Source organism: Hemicordylus capensis, chromosome 2 (assembly GCF_027244095.1).
Source record: "Hemicordylus capensis ecotype Gifberg chromosome 2, rHemCap1.1.pri, whole genome shotgun sequence".
In the NCBI taxonomy this organism is placed as follows: Eukaryota; Metazoa; Chordata; class Lepidosauria; order Squamata; family Cordylidae; genus Hemicordylus; species Hemicordylus capensis.
In genome coordinates this window covers 39279785-39298659 of record NC_069658.1, presented here as the reverse complement: position 1 = coordinate 39298659, position 18875 = coordinate 39279785, and the positions used below count along the sequence as shown (strand labels likewise).

At 45.2% G+C, this 18875-nt stretch overlaps 1 protein-coding gene across 1 annotated transcript in view; it reads left to right on the top strand.

Moving 5' to 3' along the window:
• Positions 1 to 18875, top strand: part of DEPDC1B (DEP domain containing 1B) — a 48849-nt gene that overhangs the window by 6167 nt on the left and 23807 nt on the right. The window contains exons 3-7 of the mRNA XM_053301319.1: positions 6327 to 6462; positions 7204 to 7331; positions 10833 to 10963; positions 14417 to 14464; positions 16762 to 16902. Coding sequence (XP_053157294.1) covers positions 6327 to 6462; positions 7204 to 7331; positions 10833 to 10963; positions 14417 to 14464; positions 16762 to 16902 — 584 coding nt within the window. The remainder of the gene's footprint in view (positions 1 to 6326; positions 6463 to 7203; positions 7332 to 10832; positions 10964 to 14416; positions 14465 to 16761; positions 16903 to 18875) is intronic.

Below are 18875 nucleotides of genomic sequence, written 5' to 3'. Positions count from 1 at the left end.
GCAATCTCCCCCACCCTCCTGGGAGTGCACAGAACCGGTTCTGTGCACATCCTTAGTATTTTCTAGCCTTGCTACATGAAATCACGTGCACCTTCCACTTGTAGATCATGTGCTCTGCTTTTGAGCTATGACCCTCTTTATTTATTTATTTATTTATCTGATTTCTATACCGCCCTTCCAAAAATGGCTCAGAGCAGTTTACACAGAGAAATAACAAATAAGATGGATCCCTGTCCTTAAAGGACTCACAGTCTAAAAAGAAACATAAGATAAACACCAGTAACAATCACTGGAGGTACTGTGCTGGGGGTGGATAGGGCCAGTTACTCTCACCCCTGCTAAATAAAGAGAATCACCATGTTAAAAGGTGCCTCTTTGCCAATTTAGCAGGGGTATAGCCTCTACTAGCCTCTTACAGTAAGAGGTACTAGCCTCTAACAGGCTAGTTTTTGCTTTAGCTTCACTTAAAGCAAAATATTATGGGAAAGAATCTGTAATTAGGTTTGTTGCTTACTCAGGACTACAGTGGTCCCTCGACTTACAAACTACTCGACATAAGTATTTTTCGAGTTACAAACGGCAGTTTTAGATCCGGTTTTAGATGCGGTTTTTTCGACTTACAAATTTTTAGATGGGGTTTCCTCGACTTACAAATTTTTAGATGGGGTTTCCTCGACTTACAAATTTTACATGCGGTTTCCTTGACTTGCCTGCCTGTTTACTGCCTGTTTATTCTTGAAAAGAAATGTTCCTGTGCAGTTTGCAAGCCTTACTGGGGGTCTGGGTCTTTTTTCTAGGCTCCGGAACGCATTAATCCGTTCCCAATGCATTCCTATGGGAAACCGCTTTTCAACTTACGAATTTTTCGACTTACAAATGTGCATTCGGAACGGATTAATTTCGTAAGTAGAGGGACCACTGTACTTGTGGGAAATGTGGCATCTGAAAAGATTCTCTTGATTCTCTGGGACTCTGAGCAGATTCTGACCCAGGTTTGACCTTTGGTATTATTGGGAAAGACTGCTCCTTGTGTGGCTCTGTTCAGGACTGATAATGTTAGGATGATGTACGTCATTTTGTTATGCATAATTTTGTACCATTTTAAAATTAAAATTGCTGTGACTGTAGTTAGTTCAGTAGCCTGCCAGCAATAGTTCCTGGCATGAAGGAAACAGGTTTCTTAAACTAACATTGCTAAGAGGTTCCTCTCTATGAGTACATGTGATTACAGGTGGCCCTCGTTATTTGCCAGGGTTCCATTCCTGCCCATTTCCGTGGATAACCCAAGCACAAATAAAGGGACTGTAACCCTATGGGGATTGGGGGTTAGGTTCCTTGAGCTTAAAAAAATGCTTTAAAAGCGGGGGAGGGACAGAAATACGAGAAGAAAAGCATAGTACCTTGTTCTACAGTAATAGTCCCCAAATCCTCTTATTTTTCATTGACACTAAAAAAAAAGGCAACAAAATGGCTCTGTGTTTCAAAATGGCGGCTGGAGTTGACATTGGAAGTCATTTCTGGCCATTCAGGAACCATGGATAGGCAAAAATTGCCTATATTTCATGCTTTGGATAAAGAAACTGGGTCTCTAAGACCCATCCATGCATACATGAAACCATAATCCACAAAACTGTGGCTAATAAGGGCCTCCGGTACTACTACCTGATTCTTCATGCTGGCTCCTCCAGTCTTGATTTCTTACTTTGTCATCTTTGCATGCAAGGAGCTCTAAACACTTTAAAAGAGTTTGTCACCATCTTGGTGTTTACCTTGGCTTCAGTGACATTCAAATTGTTTTATTTCATGATTAGTGAGTGTGCTGCTGTGGCTGACAGGGTCAGAACAATACTCTGCTTGGAACATGCTCAGTGGTGACCCCTCATTGTTTTGTCCTCCGTCCATCCATCATATTTATATACTGCCTGATATAGATCTCTATCTATCTATATATATCAGTGGTGTACATAATCCAAGTTACAGTATAAAAATAAAACAAACAAGTGAACAATTAAAACACTTTCACAGAGTAAAAACAATTTACAGAATAAAACAATTAATCATTTTAAAATTAGTTTTAATTAAAAGTCTGAGAAAGGTCATGCAGTTTTTGCGAAATAATTTCATGAATATTATGGGACTGCAGGGTATAGCTAGAAATGTTGTAGAACTGGGGCCTTCACCTGAAGCATCCAGTTCTTCTGAGGTATATACTGTATGTGTTTTTGTATTGATGACTATACAAATGTGCACTTTTAAAATGAATCTGGGAACAGAGACCCCCAAAATGTTGAGTACAGATAGGAAGTGTACTGTTGTATAGAAATTCAACATTATGTGTGAATAACTGTTCATCTGTACACATCTCAACATGTGTACAGTGCACCTAAATTGTACATACATTGAACATGATGTGTGAATAAGGCTTTCAGTTGAATGGGAAATAGGTGGGTTGGGGAGGGGAAGAAGATGGTATCTTGAGGGATGTTGGTAGCTAGGCCTGGAGCAATAACCAAGTCACAGTAATGGCATGCCTTTCTACTGTCTAAATAAAATGTTTTTCACAGCCTTGCTTGCTAAATAAAAAATTAGTACCTTAAGAAGAGCACTTGGCTGTATCACATGAGAAACATGGTTTTATTCAAATATGATTTCAGCTTAAAATTCTTGAACTACAAGGAAACCAGCCTTCTAGCTCTCAATTTCCCTTCAGAAAAGATGAAACAACAACAATAAATATTTATATACTGCTTTTCAACAAAAGTTTCCTAAGCAGTTTACATAGAGAAATAATAAATAAATAAACTAGAGCCCTGTTCACATTAAAGAAAAAGGACGCTCTGTACAGTGTCCTGAGAGTACACCCAGAAGTTCTGCCCTGCCGATGATGCAGTGAGAAGCTTCTCCTCCACCCACTTCCTGAAACACATACTTATAGTAAGGTGCTTCACATGATCAATGTGAAGCTCCGGAGGGGGTTCTGCGAGGAGAGCAGGCTTAGCCCGCTCTCCCTAGAGATGATCAAGAGGCAACCCTGGGCGGCCAGATCAGCCGCCCACACGCCTGCTGGCACTGTCAGGGAGCCGGTGGGGGGCTGCAGGAATTGGGGGCTGCGTGGCCCCCGGAAGTTCTAGGATGCCCCGCGCAAGTACACAGGGCATTATGGAGAGACCCCTGAGCCCGGGAGGCTGCTTGTTCCTCATCCTGGAGAGACCCCCATGCCCGGGAGGCTACAGCCTTCCAGTAATGCAGACAAGCTCTACTACTTTTATGCTATTTTCCTCTTCAGATAAATACTGTAAGGAGAGAGAGAGAGTGTGTGTGTTTTGGAGAGGGGGGACTAGGCTTCCCAGTGCACCAGTGTTGGGACAGGTCTTGTCAGTGCTCTTGGGAGATTATACAGGAGTATAGCCCATCACCCCCTGCTTTTCGAATTTCTGAAAAGTGATCAGAATTCACCACAAAATGCCCTGGCTGGTGTTTACTATTTAGCAGATGAACATCAACCATGCAGCTTTTGCAAAGACTCTAGAATCTTGTATGGTTATCCTGTAGAGCAATAACTTGTACTGTAAAATGTTTGCTAGTGACAAATGTATGAAACTCCAATGTGCAATTTCAAAGATCTAAACTATATGCCACAACACTGTATTTCATCGTTGTGAAATTTCAGCAGTTAATATATTGGAGCACCCTCTAGTGGACCATTGTATTATTGTGTAACAAGTTTGTATTTTATTTTCAATTATAATTACAGACTAGAGTTCTTTTGACACTCATTCAAACCATATTGACTTCTGATACCTATGTAGTAATGGAAGTTTATTCAAACTGCAAGACGTGAAGTCTGAAAGTCTGCACTTTGTCTCATTCTTCCCATGTTTATTGCTGTAGAAAAGAGGATGGAAGGTATCTGCTGGGAATATGCTTGGACTTGATCCTGGGTCAAAGCATAACATTCTCTTATGAACTGTTTTGTTTAAGAGCAGATATGTAAATCTGTAAGCACTAGGGGTGTGGATATTTAATAAAGTAACTATTCAATCAATTAAAATTATATCATTTAACCACCTAAATGTTAGTGGAGGTCAGACGGAAGGGGTTAGGTGACAAACTGTTCAACAGCCCAGGAAAAAGCATGAAAGAAACTGGGGGGTAACCTACAGGGACAGTAGCCAAGTCACCCTGTGGCTATGATGGCTTGATGGTGCTGTGAGAAGAATGTTGAAAAGAATCGGAAGTGGAGTGCATGGATAACCCTGTTACCTACTGCCAGAGGGGCAGGCTATGTGATGGCCATCCTTTCAAAAGCATTTAATTGTTTGATGTAGTTTCTTGCTTGCAAGACAGAACTAAAAGTTGAGCAGTTGAGTATTTTACATTCCCCCATCTTCACATAATTAAGAATGCAAATAGACATTTGTTTTATAGCTGCCTCCCTTGTAAACACAAAGCAGACATACCCGTGGCTAATACAATGTGTGGCAGCTCTCGCAAGAGTTTGGAGAGCTGCCGGATAGCCACGGGACAGGCCAGAGAAAGAATATGGCGGTGGTGGTGGGGGCTGGCTGGCCAAAGAAAATGGGCGGGCTGCGACTGGTGGTTGGCTGGCTGGCAGGCAAGCAGGCCGCCAGAAGGCAGAGCCGGATGGTTGACTGGGTGGTGCAAAAGAAGGAGATGGGGGTGGGCATGGAACAAGAAGAAGGCGGCTGTGGGTGGCAGGAGAAGAAGACGAGTGGGGTGGGGAGACGGGGCAGGCAAAAAAGGGGCGGGGGGAGAAGGTGGCGGTGAACTAGGGGCGCATGTCAGCTAGTGTTTGTTCATCTTTTTTTTATATACCGCCTGATATGTACATCTCTAGGTAATGTACAAAATCTAAAACAATATTTAAAAATCTACACAGATTAAAATACACAAAACAATAAAAACAGTTGCATGAAGCAGATAGACAGTTAAAAAAAAAAGTAGCAAAAAACAATTATTAAAACACACTACCGTGTTTCCCCAAAAATAAGACAGTGTCTTATATTAATTTTAGCACTAGGGCAATTAGCGGTACATCAGAAATTACTGCTAGGTCTTACTTTCAGGGTAGGTCTTATTTCGGGGAAACGGTATTAAAATTAATTCTAATTAAAAGCCTGAGAGAACAGGTGAGTCTTGAGGGTCTTTTTGAAAACAGAAGGAGATGCTCTTATTTAATCAGGTAGCATATTCCAAAGCCCTGGGGCAGCCACAGAGAAAGCCCGGTTCTGGGTCGCCACCAAGATTAACTGATCTTTATTCAGGAACAACTCAGTTTTTCTCCTCCTCTTTTCCTCCCCTTATTTCGCACCCCACCCCACACACTGACAATAGGATCCCCTTAGAGACAAACCTGTAATTAACAAAACATGAAAGGTTGCTAGATAGAATACAAGATTGTTCTTTAGGAGAACAAACTAGCTTCTGGCATAAGAACATAAGAAAAGCCTTCCCAGCCCAGACTGAAGGCCTATCTAGTCTAGCATCCTGTTTCTCACAGTGGCCCACCTGATGCCTCTGGGAAGCCCATAGGCAAGAGATGAAGGCATGCCCGCTCCCCTGCAACTGGTTTTCAGAGGCATCCTGCCTCTGAGCCTGGAGGTTATGAATGTGCACAAGTCCGTTTGGCGCCTCCTTTGGGAAGTACCGAATTGGCTTGGGCAGACACAGCCAGACTGGATCTGCGGGGCAGGGAGTGGTTCCCTTAAGGAGCCAGTAAGCAGATCCTTACCTGCTCCGCTGCCGCCTCACCATTTTTCCGGGGGCGGGGGCAGGATGCACTCACCTTAGCAACAGCTGCACGGGGCTGCAGTTCTGTTCCTATAGCCTACACGCGCAGTGTTGGCACGCACATTTATGTGCATGTGGTTCGCTGTGCATGTGGTTCATGTCAACACTGTGCTGACCACTCAAATGGTGCCTGTGTATGCATGGATGCCATGTATGTATCGACACTGCTCATGTAGGCTGTAGACCACAGCTCCGTGCAGCCGTTGCTAGGGTGAGTGCTGCACCCAGGAAAAAACGGTGGGGCAGCAGCGGAGCAGGTAAGGACCTGCTTACTGGCTCTTTAAGGGAACCTCTTCCGCCTTGCCAGCCTGTGCACGAGCTGTTCATGCACATCCCTACTGGAGGCAACCAGTTAGAATCACCTACTTGTTCCTAGGGTTGCTATGTTCATGTGTAAATATCCATTGAACAGCTGAGTTACAGCAATAAAACACAAATGTGTTGGTGAGAGTTCTTTTCAAGATTCACAAGGTGAACTTCATGAAGGTTTAAAAAAATGTTCTTTTTAATCTTAGGTTTCCTCCCTTCTCACCATTGAAACCATATCCTAAACGATCTTCATACCGAAAAGAAATTGTTAAATTTCCAAACTGGAATGACCTTGAAAGAGATAGTTTCCAGGAACACATTCCAGTGAAACCCATTGTCTTGGTAAGATTTCCACTCACATACATATTGATTCGTTGTAAGGACAGCTAATTCTTTGGAAGGAAATAGTAAAATATAGTGTGCCATCAAGTCAATTTCAATTCCTGGCACCCCCAGAGCCCTGTGGTTTTCTTTGGTAGAATACAGGAGGGGTTTACCATTGCTTCCTCCTGCGCAGTATGAGATGATGCCTTTCAGCATCTTCCTATATCTCTGCTGCCCAATATATGTGTTGGGAAAACACACCAGCAGGGATTCGAACCGGCAACTTTCTGCTTGTTATTATTTTTATTATTTATTATTTATTCGATTTCTATACCGCCCTTCCAAAAATGGCTCAGGGAGGTTTACACAGAGAAATAATAAATGAATAAGATGGATCCCTGTCCCCAAAGGGCTCACAGTCTAAAAGAAACATAAGATAAACACCAGCAACAGTCACTGGAGGTACTGTGCTGGGGTTGTTAGTCAAGCATTTCCCTGCTGTACCACTTAAGGTGGTTTTTGGAAGGAAATAAATTACAGTAAATCAAGAATATTACCTTATTTGCATTTTTGTTTGGAAAAGTAATGGGTGAACGAGAATCTGTGATTGTACTAAACTTGTCTAATTGCTTTCAGTGGGACTTAATTTAAACCCACTGTATCTGGATTGGAGCCAGTATATTATTGCTATAGAGCAGTGTATTTAATAAAGAATAAAATTACACGTGAAAATTGTTAGCTTTCTTTCTTCTGCTGTAGAATTCTGAAATGTGGTTCAAACGTCACAGTATAGCAATTGGAGAAGTACCGACATGCAGACTTGTTCACCGCCGTCAATTATCGGAGGCAAATCTAGAAGAGATATGGAAATCCATGACATTGTCACAGTAAGTTTATTGTGTGAACCCTTCTGTTTTAAAGTAAATATGTTAAATGGGGATGTCTCCATTTAAAAAAAAAAAAAAAATCATTCAGTTCTAACCAAAATGTGATTAGAAGTCACTTTTGTGTGTGTGTTGAAATCTGCTCATATGCAGTTGAAATCAAGGCTTGAAATTCCTATATGGCCACGACCCCAAAACAGGCAGCAGCCACATCCTCTATAATAAAGAGCTTGAATCTGCGCCCGTGTCCCTGCCCGTGTCTTTCTTGGCCGTTCTGGGCATGCGCGGGGCGCATGCCCAGAACGTCTGAGAAAGATACGGCCGCAGGGACACGGTGGCCATGTTGAGGGAGCAGCAGGCCAAGAAGGAACTACGGGGAGGGAGAAGCTGGGATCGGGGAGGGCAGAGGCAGCGGTGGCGGGTATGGCTGAGTGGCCGCAAGACTGGGCCCACTGGCGGCGGTGGCCGCTGCTGGGTGACTGGGGCCAATGGTGGCGGCGGCGGGGAGAGGACTGGGCCTGGCCCGCTGGCGGCGGACTGGGCCCACTGGCGGCGGCGGCCACACTCGGCCCCGCCAGAGACGGAGGGAACGGGAGGCGAAGCCGGGCGGGGGAAAGAGGACTGGCGGGGTGACGATGGGCGGCGGCATGGGAAGAGGAAGTGGGTGGCGGGGAGAGAGGGAACCCACCACAGCCGGCCATGGAGGTCCCGGGAGCAGGCAACGGCTGGAGGAGCTAAAAGCGCTCCCAAAAGGAGGAAGCGCAGCAGGCAGACTGACGATGAAGCGGGCGGCCCCGAGAGAGAGCTACTCGTGGGCGGGCTCCTCCTCCTTCTAGCGCCGGCCACAGAGAGGAGAAAAACGGCGGGCGCAGAACGGACTACGGAGAAGGCAGAGACGGCAGCAGGGATCGGGAGGACTGAGGGAGGAAGGCAAAGAGAGAGAGAGCAGGGAGGGAGGGAGGGAGACAGGACAATAGAAAGACGGAAAGAAGGAAGGAGAGAAAAGAGAGAGAAGGGAGGGAAAAGGACAAAAGAAACAAGGAGGGAGGGAGGAAAAGAAAGAGAGAAGTAATGAAGGAAGAAGAAAGAAAAAGGAGAAAGGAGGGAGGGAGAAGGACCAAAAAAAAACAGAAGGGAGGGAGGAGCAGCCAGCCCCAAAGAGCGAGCCCGTTAAAGAAAGAAAAGAAAAGAGAAAGAAAACAGAAAGATGGGAGTGAGAAGAGGTGGAAGAAAGGAAGGAAAGGAGGGAGAGGGAGAGAGAAGAAAGTAAGGAAAGGAGAGAGTGGAAGAGGGAGAGAAAAGGAAGGAATGAAAGAGAGAGAGAGAAAAAGGGGGGGAAAGGAAGGAAAGGAGGGCGAGAGAGAAGGAGAAGGTTAAAGGAAACAACAACAAAAAAAGGTACTAGCGCCCGTTATTTTAGCGGGCTTAAAAATTCTAGTTGGCTATGCTGTGACATCATAGATGCTGTCTTGCTTTGAGGCCTGGTCATCCTGAGTATGAAGTTCCCTGTAATAATCTGGCCAAAAACAACCACCATTTTGAAAAATCCAGACGGTACAAGTGGTGTATAGTACGACTGTTCAAGAGCACGACAAAAAGCACACTGGAAAAAATATATGTGCATGTACCTACAGAAAAGAAGTGACAGGAAGCTTGGGTAGATGCAGTGTGAAGAGAAAAGTTATTTAGTGAGAAATCTCTGTTCTTTGTGCATCAGGACCATTTCAGTGTTAGTATGAATAAGTTATAAAATGTTTATTATTCTTCAATACTATGCATATTTTTATTTGATTGCTCCCTTTTTAAAAAAATGGAGCAACTGTGTGGAGAAGTGGGGTATGAACAGTTTCAGAGGAGTATTAGGCCACGCTGAATATAAATAACTATATAACACACTCTCTCATAGATATAGATATATAGTTATAAAACTATATATTTATATATAGTTGTGTGTGTGTGTGTATGTGTGTATCTCTCTCTCTCTCTCTCTCTCTCTCTCTCTATATATATATATATGGAACAGCAACTAGTGGGGGTGCATTTTTAAAAATGCTGGAAGGGAAATGATTGAGGCTCTTCTCTCTCTCTTTAGACTGTCTCCTCCATGAGTGTCCCCCCCGCCTTTAAACCTCAGGGAAAGACTGCAAGCCACTGAGCATGTAGTTGTCATTGTGTCTGCTGCATACAGTGGGCCAGTTCTCATTATCCTTATTTGGTTTGGAGGAGCAGCAAGGCTGGGTATGGGAGCCTGTACACACCCTATTGGTGATTGCTAGAATTCTACAATCAAGGTAGGAGAAGGGGGAAATGGTAGTCTGCAAGCTGGATATGAACGCTGGTGGCAGCAGTGAGTCCAGAACTTGTATCCAGTTCCAGAGCAAGAGAGAAGGGAAAGCACTCCACACGTCTCCCACCTTCATACCCAGCTTGCAGGTGATCATTTCTCCCCGACCCCCGCCACACACACCCTGATTGTAGAATTCTCACAATTGTCAATTGGGAGTGTGCAGGGCTCCCGAACGCAGCCCAGCTGCTCCTCCTACCCTGAAGAGGATCATGAGAATAGCCACACTGGCTTACGTACTACGCAGTGAGCCACGCATCCGAGAGGGCTGCGGCCTTGCTGCTTTCACGGCACTCCGTAGTGCATCAGTGATCCCAGCAAAGGCTGGCAAGCCTCCATGTGAATGGCGCTGTGCATTATCGCTGCTGAGAGTAGTTGCAGCATCAGTGACACACAGGGCCCTTTCTCACGATCAGGGACCCAGGCGGGAGGGTGCACAGGGAGAAAGACTACAGAAGCTTATCTCTCCTGCAGACAACTGGGTCCCAGTTGCTGGGCACGCCCAGCTGATCCATTGCTGCCCCAGGCAGTGTGAACTCGCGGGAGCTGGGACTCATGGTGTCATCCCAGCCCCCAGAAATCCCACAATGCTCCCCTTTGTGGGTATCCCTCCCCCCTCCCCCACGACAATGGTTGGCGTCCCACAGTCAGTTAAACAGAGTTAAGGGAGCTCCCTTAACCTCTAACAGCCAGGCTTCATGGCTGGGTCTGCTGCCGGGAGCCACACAGCACCCGGCAGTTCTCAAGGGCCGCGAAGCCCGGGCTTGACTTCCTTAGATCTGTCCTGGCTGCTCGTGAGAACAGCCAGGAGTCTCTCCTGCTTTTGCTAGGACCGCTGATGCTCTGCTGAGTGCTACGGAAGCAGCACGCCTGCATCCCTCTTGAAGGTGTAGTTCACTGCTTGGTATGTAAGCCAGTTACGGTGCCCGTTTCTATGTTTTAGTGGAGTTGCTGCTGCCCCCCCGCAGGCCACTATTGCATTGTAAGCCACTATTATGTCAAAGCAGCTTACAATGCAAATTAAAACCATATTCCATCAGTCTTATGTCACAGCATTTCAATGAAAATATGAACTGCTTATTGTAATTTGTTGTTCTCCTCCAACTCACTATGCTTTTGATCTAAGTATATACATAAATATATATATTAATTTTATACAGCTTGCAAAAAGTGTTAGGCTTGGATTCTTTGGATGACATGCTGGACACTAAACTTGTGAATCCAAAGCACATAATCCAGAATGTATATCATGTCAACAAGCAGGGAGTTGTCATTTTGGAAGATAAATCAAGTAAGTGATTCATTTATCTCTTGCTATAAATGTCCTCCCCATCCCCAGCAGTGTTCCCTCTATTTATTTTTTTTCATCTCTGCGCAGAATGTGTTTTGTTCTGGGCAGCAGTATCAAAGCAGTGCGTGCGCACGTACATTCAAAATGGGGCCTTTCTGATTCAGTCTGAGTGGGATCCAAAATTAACTGAGTGAACATTTCTTAAAACTTGTGTGTGCATGCACATGCACATGCCTCAGAGGAAACACTGTTCCCCAGTATTTTTGCTGCTTAATCTGATAATTCAGTGGTGATGAGATCCTTGATCTGTTCAGTGTAATGCTAGACCATTATTTGGCATGACATGAGTGAGAATCAAGAAACTTCAGGTTTTGTGTGCACTTTGCAGCATAAGAACAGCCCTGCTGGATCAGGCCCAAGGCCCATCTAGTCCAGCATCCTGTTTCACACAGTGGCCCACCAGATGCCGCTGGAAGCCTACAGCAAGAGTTGAGGACATGCCCTCTCTCCTGCTGTTACTCCCCTGCAACTGGTACTCTGAGGCATCCTGAGTACAAAAGTGCTGAGATTCCTTCCTTCTGATTCTTATTTTTGAACTAAGGTTTGTCATAGGCCAGAAATAGAAGGTGGGAATTGTGCGAGGGAGGAGAGAGTACGTGTGCTCCCAAGATCATTTGTACAATGGTTTGACAATATGTCTGACCGTACTCTGTGATAGAAGCCATCTAAAGTATAGTGGCCGACATCCAGATCAACACAGCACTGGTTCTCCTAACGTCCAGGGGCAAGCAGTGCATTGCTGTGTGCTCTCTCCAGTACATGGGTACTTCTGCACAAGAGCATAAATACTTTCTTGCGCTATCAGCTGACAGTTCCTAGCCACAGAAGGGCTTTTCCTTTGGCACACTGGAATGTTTTACCCTCTGCAGTGCTGTCTGGGAAGTTTAAAACAATCCCATATCATGAAAGAGTCTGTCCATGCAACTCACGAGTGGTGGAATCAGTTGTATTCTTCTCAATCATACTTTTTATCCAGAGAGAAGAAATTCTTCCATTTCCCCTCTTCTGTCATCTTGTCATCATCTTGTCCTGGTCACTCTGAAGCCTATTATGCCACTTCTCTGCTCTCTGGGCAGAACTCGGAAATTAAACTGAAGGTGGCTAAATTCTGTGCAGCAGCCTGTAAGATATGTAGTAGTTGGGTTGTGGAGTTAGTTATGTATATGGAGTTAATGTGTAGAGAAAATTTATAGGTATGGAAAATTAGTTAGTGAATTGTCTGGTCTGGGTTGTTGTCTTTGTTTTTTGTTTGTGGCCATTGACTGTAATAAAGTGATTGACTTTCTGGAGCTCAGCCAAGTTTTGGAAGTGCTCTGTTATAGCAGGAACATGTCACTTGATCCTCAGCAACGTGTTTTCGCTCTAATAGAGCATTTCTGGAGTAAGGGTGTGCACGCACCATTTGGCACGATTCAGTCCGAATTCGGTTCAAATTTGGACCGAGCTGCACCAAAGCAAACAGTTTTGGTTGAACTGATCAGATAGGCCAGTTGGCTCTATGAACCAGCTTGAAGCGGTTTGCAATCAGACCACCCAAACCAGTCAAGTTTGCAAGTGAACCGGTTCTACACATCCCTATTCTAGAGTGCAAGTTAGCTCTGGAAAGTATTTGCGCTCTTGTGCAAAAGGTGCCTACTCTTCAGGGTGAGGACACAACAGCCCAGAGGCTAGGGCTGTGTGCCACAAGATATTAGGAGCACTGGTGGTACGCTGCTCTAATGTTGACCACTCTCCCCAGAGGAGAAATAAAATGACTTCAGACCATCAACGGATATCTTCAAAATGTATGTGTTTAGTTAAAAGTCAGGTTTCCTGCCTTTACATTAAACTGGTGTCCAACGTGGCTTACATAGTATTTAAAAAACAAAATAAAAAAACAAGCTCAAACTAAAACCTCAATAGTCTCATTTTGATTAAAAAGCAGCAGCACCAAGAAAACTAGAACCATTTGTGAATTAAAACCCACCAAACCTTGGTAAATAAAACAATTTTAGCCTGATGCTGAAAAGATGTTTAAAAAGGTGCCCAGGGGACAAAGCACCAGGAGTGGACATGGCTCCTTTAAGTATATTTAACAGAGTAACTAGCAGAAACCAGCAGTCCTTATCCCAAGGAGCTTAAAACTGGAATGCTGACAGAGTGGAAACGAATGGCAAGGGAAAGGGCTGAACAGAACCGAATGCAATTAGGTATCATTGGATGGGAGGATGAGTTAAATCATCATCTTTGTGGGCAAACTGAGTGTTTAGAAAGGATTTTAAGGACCAGCACAGCTGGAGAAGCTCAGAGCTACTGAACTAAAGAAACTCCACACAATGGGAGAAGTCATTTACATAGGAACATAGGAACCTGCCATATACTGAGTCAGACCATTGGTCTATCTAGCTCAGTATTGTCTTCACAGACTGGCAGCGGCTTCTCCAAGGTTACAGGCAGGGAAATATCTTGCAGTGCTCACACATCAAGTCTCCCATTCAGATGCAACCAGGGCAGACCCTGCTTAGCTACAGGGACAAGTCATGCTTGCTACCACAAGACCAGCTCTCCTCTCCTCCTCTTTGAGAGCTTGACCATATTTATTATATATACATATATTATACATATATTATATATGTACCTGCCTTTAAAAAAGACTCATTGGGGACACATTGAGGCTATTCACATGCGCGTGCAAAACTGGGCTACAGGAGCCCAGCCCAGTTTTGCACGTGCGTGTGAAACCCGCCTATGTAGCCTCCCTTTAAAATGAGGTTGAGGGAGCGCGCTCTCGCTTAACCTCATTTTTCTGCTCGTGTGTCAGCCGTGGCTGCTTGCACACCTGGCTAGCACACTCAGGGGGAGGGGGGATCCCAATAACACACCGCGCACTTGCACAACGCATTATTGGAGCAGGGGGGTGCGGGACACGGGCGACAGCGCTTCCCTGTACCCACAGGTGTTATTGACTGGTTTGTTTTATCCAGACATCGAGTCCTTACCAAGGACCTGGGATGGCAGTCAATAACACCTGTCTGACTAAACAACAACAACAATAATAATTAATACATGGCATCTCTTAGTACAGAAGTGAGCAGCAGCCAGTGTGCAAACTGTTCAGAGATGCAAGGTGCATATTCCTGTCCACAGAGAACCACATACGGATCCCAATTCTATTTTTTGTAGCTTAAGACTAAAGGGGCAATTGAATGGTTTGTGGATACTTCCCTGACTGAAGAAGTTAGGCTGAATTGTTGGGGTAGCCTGATGTGCATGTAAAATACACCCTGGGTTTTTACTGTATCTCGCAAATTCATCTCTCTGTTTTGTGTACAGTCCATGCTGATATAGCTAACTTTTTGTTGTTTAATCTATATTAAATGCAACTTTTTGTTGTTTAATCTATATTAAATGCAGAGGAGCTGCCTCACTGGGTGCTGTCGGCAATGAAGTGTCTGGCAAACTGTAAGTATTGGGTTGATCTCAGTGCAGTAAGTAAGTGGGCCTCTTTTGCCAGTATTTTCTGCAGCATGGGAGTCACTGTAATAGCTTTATTCTCACTCTATGCGATAACATTGGGAATCCAAGGTCACCTGAGAGTTGGCCAGTCCACACCAGGACCCCATGCCAGCTTCATTCAAGCCTAGGAACTGGAAGCCATGTTGTTGTGAAAAAGATACACTAAGTAGACGTCTTCCAATTGATCTCAGAGTTGTGACGTTAATTAGCAGTGCAAAACAAAGTCAAGGTAAACATCCTAGAGGTAGAGTCAAGAAGTTTTCTCTCTCTAGTTCCTAGTGTCTGTGGGGAAAGCACCATTGCTCCCATTTCATAGCTTTTACCTAAATAGCTCCAAGAGACCCAATTAAAATCTGTTTGTTCTCTGTATCTTTCAGGTAGGGTGTCTTAGCTACTACTTTGCTTCCTCCTAAGCCATGGGTTTGAGGAGGCAGAGTGGTCACAGCCCAATCAAGGAAGAGCTGGCTTTGTTGTAGGCACATACTGAGCCCTTTCTCATGAGCAGTGAGAAAGGGATACCTGGTTTGTGGGGAGGAAGCCCGAAAGTCCTTACCTCCCTGCAGACAATCATTCTGCCATCCCTGGGCGGGCGGATCGCCCTCCCAGACGAGCACCAGATGGGGTGCTGGGATGTGCTGCCCTGATTCGCTCCTCCCCTCCCCCACAGAGCTCAAATAATGCACTGTGTGAGTGTGCAGTGCATTATAGGGATTCCCCACGCTCCCTGAGACTGCCAGCAGAATAACAGGGTTAAGGGAACACATGCTCCCTTAACCTCATTTTAAAGCATGGCTCCATAGGAGGGTTTGCTGCCGTGGTGCCACTGGAGTCGGGCCCGATCCCAGCGGTTCACACGAGTGTGCAAAACCGGTCTGGGCTTCCTTAGCCCGGTTTTGCACATGCGTATGAATAGTCTCACTGTGTTGGGTAGGCACTTACTCCTAGTACATCTGGAAGCAGTTCAGCCTACTCTGGATTTGATAATGAAATGGCTTAGAATGTTTCTGTGTTCTCAGGAGTTGTCAAGTTAGAGGGCTGGAAAATCTGAGCAAATTACTTGAGTGTGAGAGTGCTTGTGGTTTGCCTTGTTGCACAGTTACTGCTTATTTGGGAATATTGTTGTTCAACAGTTACTGATACCTTGAGGTCATTCACACAGTCAAAAACGTTGTTCTACCTGGTTTGGGAACTGTGTGTGCTCCCAATTTTTGGTTGTGTGGAAGTAGGTTTTCCTCTTACCTTGCTTCCACACAACCGAAAATTGCGAGCACACACAGCTCCTAAACCTGGGTAGCACACAGTTTTTGATTGTGTGAATGACCTCCTTGTGCAGTAGGGTATCTCCTCCACCATTGGAAGCCACTTTGTCCTCCATGTTGTACATTGTACTGTATCACATTTCTCAGCAGTCACTCATAGCTGATTCGAATATGCAGTATCCTCGGGCAAGAATACCAACTTGGAATGAGCAGAGGGAAGCTGTCTAAGCATCTCCCTCCATGTGGGAAGCTTATGTTAGGAATAATGAACTAGAGGCCCCTGAATGAAATCTCTTTCCCTGAAGGATGTCAACTGAAGGATGTCTCCCATTGCCAACCTAGAGGAAAAAGAGATGTAGAGGAAGTGCCCACCACCCCTCACTCATTTCCTTCAGGGATACATGTTATGGATCAGGGCTTTCTAGGGCGAGAAATTATGTTGCAGGGATACTTTCAAAAGGGTGGTCCCTGTGTACCTTCTGAGTGAGAGGACTGCACCTTAGCAATGTCTGCACATTTGAATTGTGTCTTTGGGAAATGCAACACTGTCTTGAAAATAACTGAGTAGTCTCTAAAACTACCTCAGGAGGGTGGTAGTAAGAAAATGGGAACTTTAGAAGGGCACAAACCGAAGTTAATTGACAGCTTCACATTCCACTACTACTAGCCAGATATTTTTACATGCTGTGTGTCATTTTGCTGGCAATTCCTCTTTACTGAATACACATGAAGCTGACCTATACTGATTGAGTCCACTGGTCCATCTCGCTCAGTACTGACTGCTCCAAATAATGATGACTCTGTAAGGTTTCAGGCAGGAGCTTTTCCCCATCCGTCCCTGGGAATGCAGGGGACTGAACTTTAGGCATGCAAAGCAGTTGTTCTACCACTGAGTTATGGCCCCTCCCCAAGTAGAAATGCTCTTGGTGATGTTTCTGCAGTCAGCACAACCCATGAGTTAATTCTCTCTCTGTATGTCCCTAGGGCCCAGGTATCCAGATGTGAAACAGCCGACTTACTCAGGATTTGAAAGAGATGTCTTCAGAACCATAGCAGATTACTATGGCCATATGAAAGAGCCTCTTCTAACATTTCAGTTTTTTGATGTCTTTGTCAGTGTGCTAGGTAAGTTATGCTACAAGGTGGTGACTAGCAGTAAACCATATTGTATCTGTTGCTAAATTTTCAATGATTTTGATCCAATTCAAAATGATGATGGAATAATCAACATATCAGTGACGACAGAATAATCGTTCTGCAGCAGAAAGCAAGAACTTGCCTATTGGCTGCAACTCCCAACTGAAAGCATAGCTTTATTGTAGCAGATGATGGATCATTTTGTGCTCGTCAGAAATTACCAGCATCCTGTAAGGCTTTCAGTAGGCAAGGATAGGACTGTCAGGCAATTAGGTCACACTGAAGTCAGAAGCGTATTGGCCTTAATCTCAAATACAATGTGAACAGATGGAAATGTAAATCAGATCCATGCTGATAGCCTTAACTGCTTTCTTTTGGCATCTTTTCACATGTACATAGTGAGGCTGTTCTAGGGAAGCCGAGCCTGGGTTAAGTTGTGTGTGGGAACTGCTGAGCTCAGGCCCAGTCCCGGCAGGGTAGCACCGCCTAGCCTGGCATTTTGGCCCGGCTTTCAGCCAGTGCTCCCTTAACCCAGGCACCGTGGTCATGTGACAGTGTGGGATGCTTGCAGCCCGTGTGGTCACAGAGACGGGTGCCCAGTGCACCTGCCTCCTGCAGGAATCTCCTAATACAACCTGCTTAGTGTGAGGTGCGTTGTGGGATACCCGGAGGCCGGGATGCGTTGTCCTGGCCTCTGGAGCTCTGCACTTCAGCGGAGCAGCACAGATTGTCTGGCCGCGTGGCGGCACGCCAAAGACTTCAAAAATGTCCGTGGGGGAGGTAAGTGGAGTGCAGGCTTCCTCCTGCCCGCCTCTCCTCCTACCCAGTCATCTGAATGGGCTCAGGGATTTTATTTGATTTGTGATTTAAGTCTGCAACTGTCGTCTCTGGCCACTAGATTCATGGCCTTACATCCAGATTAATAAAGCACTGGCACTACGTGAGAAGCACCAATGTAATCCCAGTGCTTTGGAAGAGTTCCAGAGTAATGCTGCAACAGAGTAATGCTGCAGGCACCCAGATACATGAGTTTTGAGCGGTATAAAAATACCTTAAAGAAATAAAATAAAACAAACCGTGCTTGCGCCCTCTTATTAAAATATGCAATTAGTGGGACTGGTGGGAAGTTAATCCTTCTTCCCAGCACTTTCCCCATAGAGCTCTTTAGAGAAAGCACTGGGAAGGACTGTACTTCCCAGCGCTCCATGTTCACCTTCCAAGGTGGCGCTGGGGCTCACGAGTGCTCTGTTCCCCTTAAAGGGGCCCCACCAGTCCTGGGGAAAGCACAGCACTGCGTGGTGGGTATAGTCGCTCTGCATGGTGTAGAGGGAGCTGTGTGGAATATTTGGCTTTGGCTGAAGCTTTGCCCAGGCCTAATAAACACTTCGTCAGGGAGCTGCACTTCGGGTCAGTGGGAGCCGCCACTGGCTCCTGGGCTTTGTAATGAAGCACCCTGATTTGGAATATGATGTTCTTGAAACTCTAGCTAAAGAAATGAAGATCCCATTATTAAATGTATTGGCAAACGCAGCTTGGTGGTGGCACTGGCTGCCCAAAATGAAAAATATAAAATATGTTTATATACCACTTTTCAACAGCAACAAGAGTTCTCAAAGCAGCAAATATGACTTCCGTCAGGGAGCTGCACTTTCGTCAGGGAGCTGCACTTCGGGTCAGTGGGAGCCGCCACTGGCTCCTGGGCTTTGTAATGAAGCACCCTGATTTGGAATATGATGTTCTTGAAACTCTAGCTAAAGAAATGAAGATCCCATTATTAAATGTATTGGCAAACGCAGCTTGGTGGTGGCACTGGCTGCCCAAAATGAAAAATATAAAATATGTTTATATACCACTTTTCAACAGCAACAAGAGTTCTCAAAGCAGCAAATATGACTTCCTGTCCCAAGGGGTTCACAATCTAAAAAGAGATACAAGGGAGACTCCAGCCAACAGCCACTGGA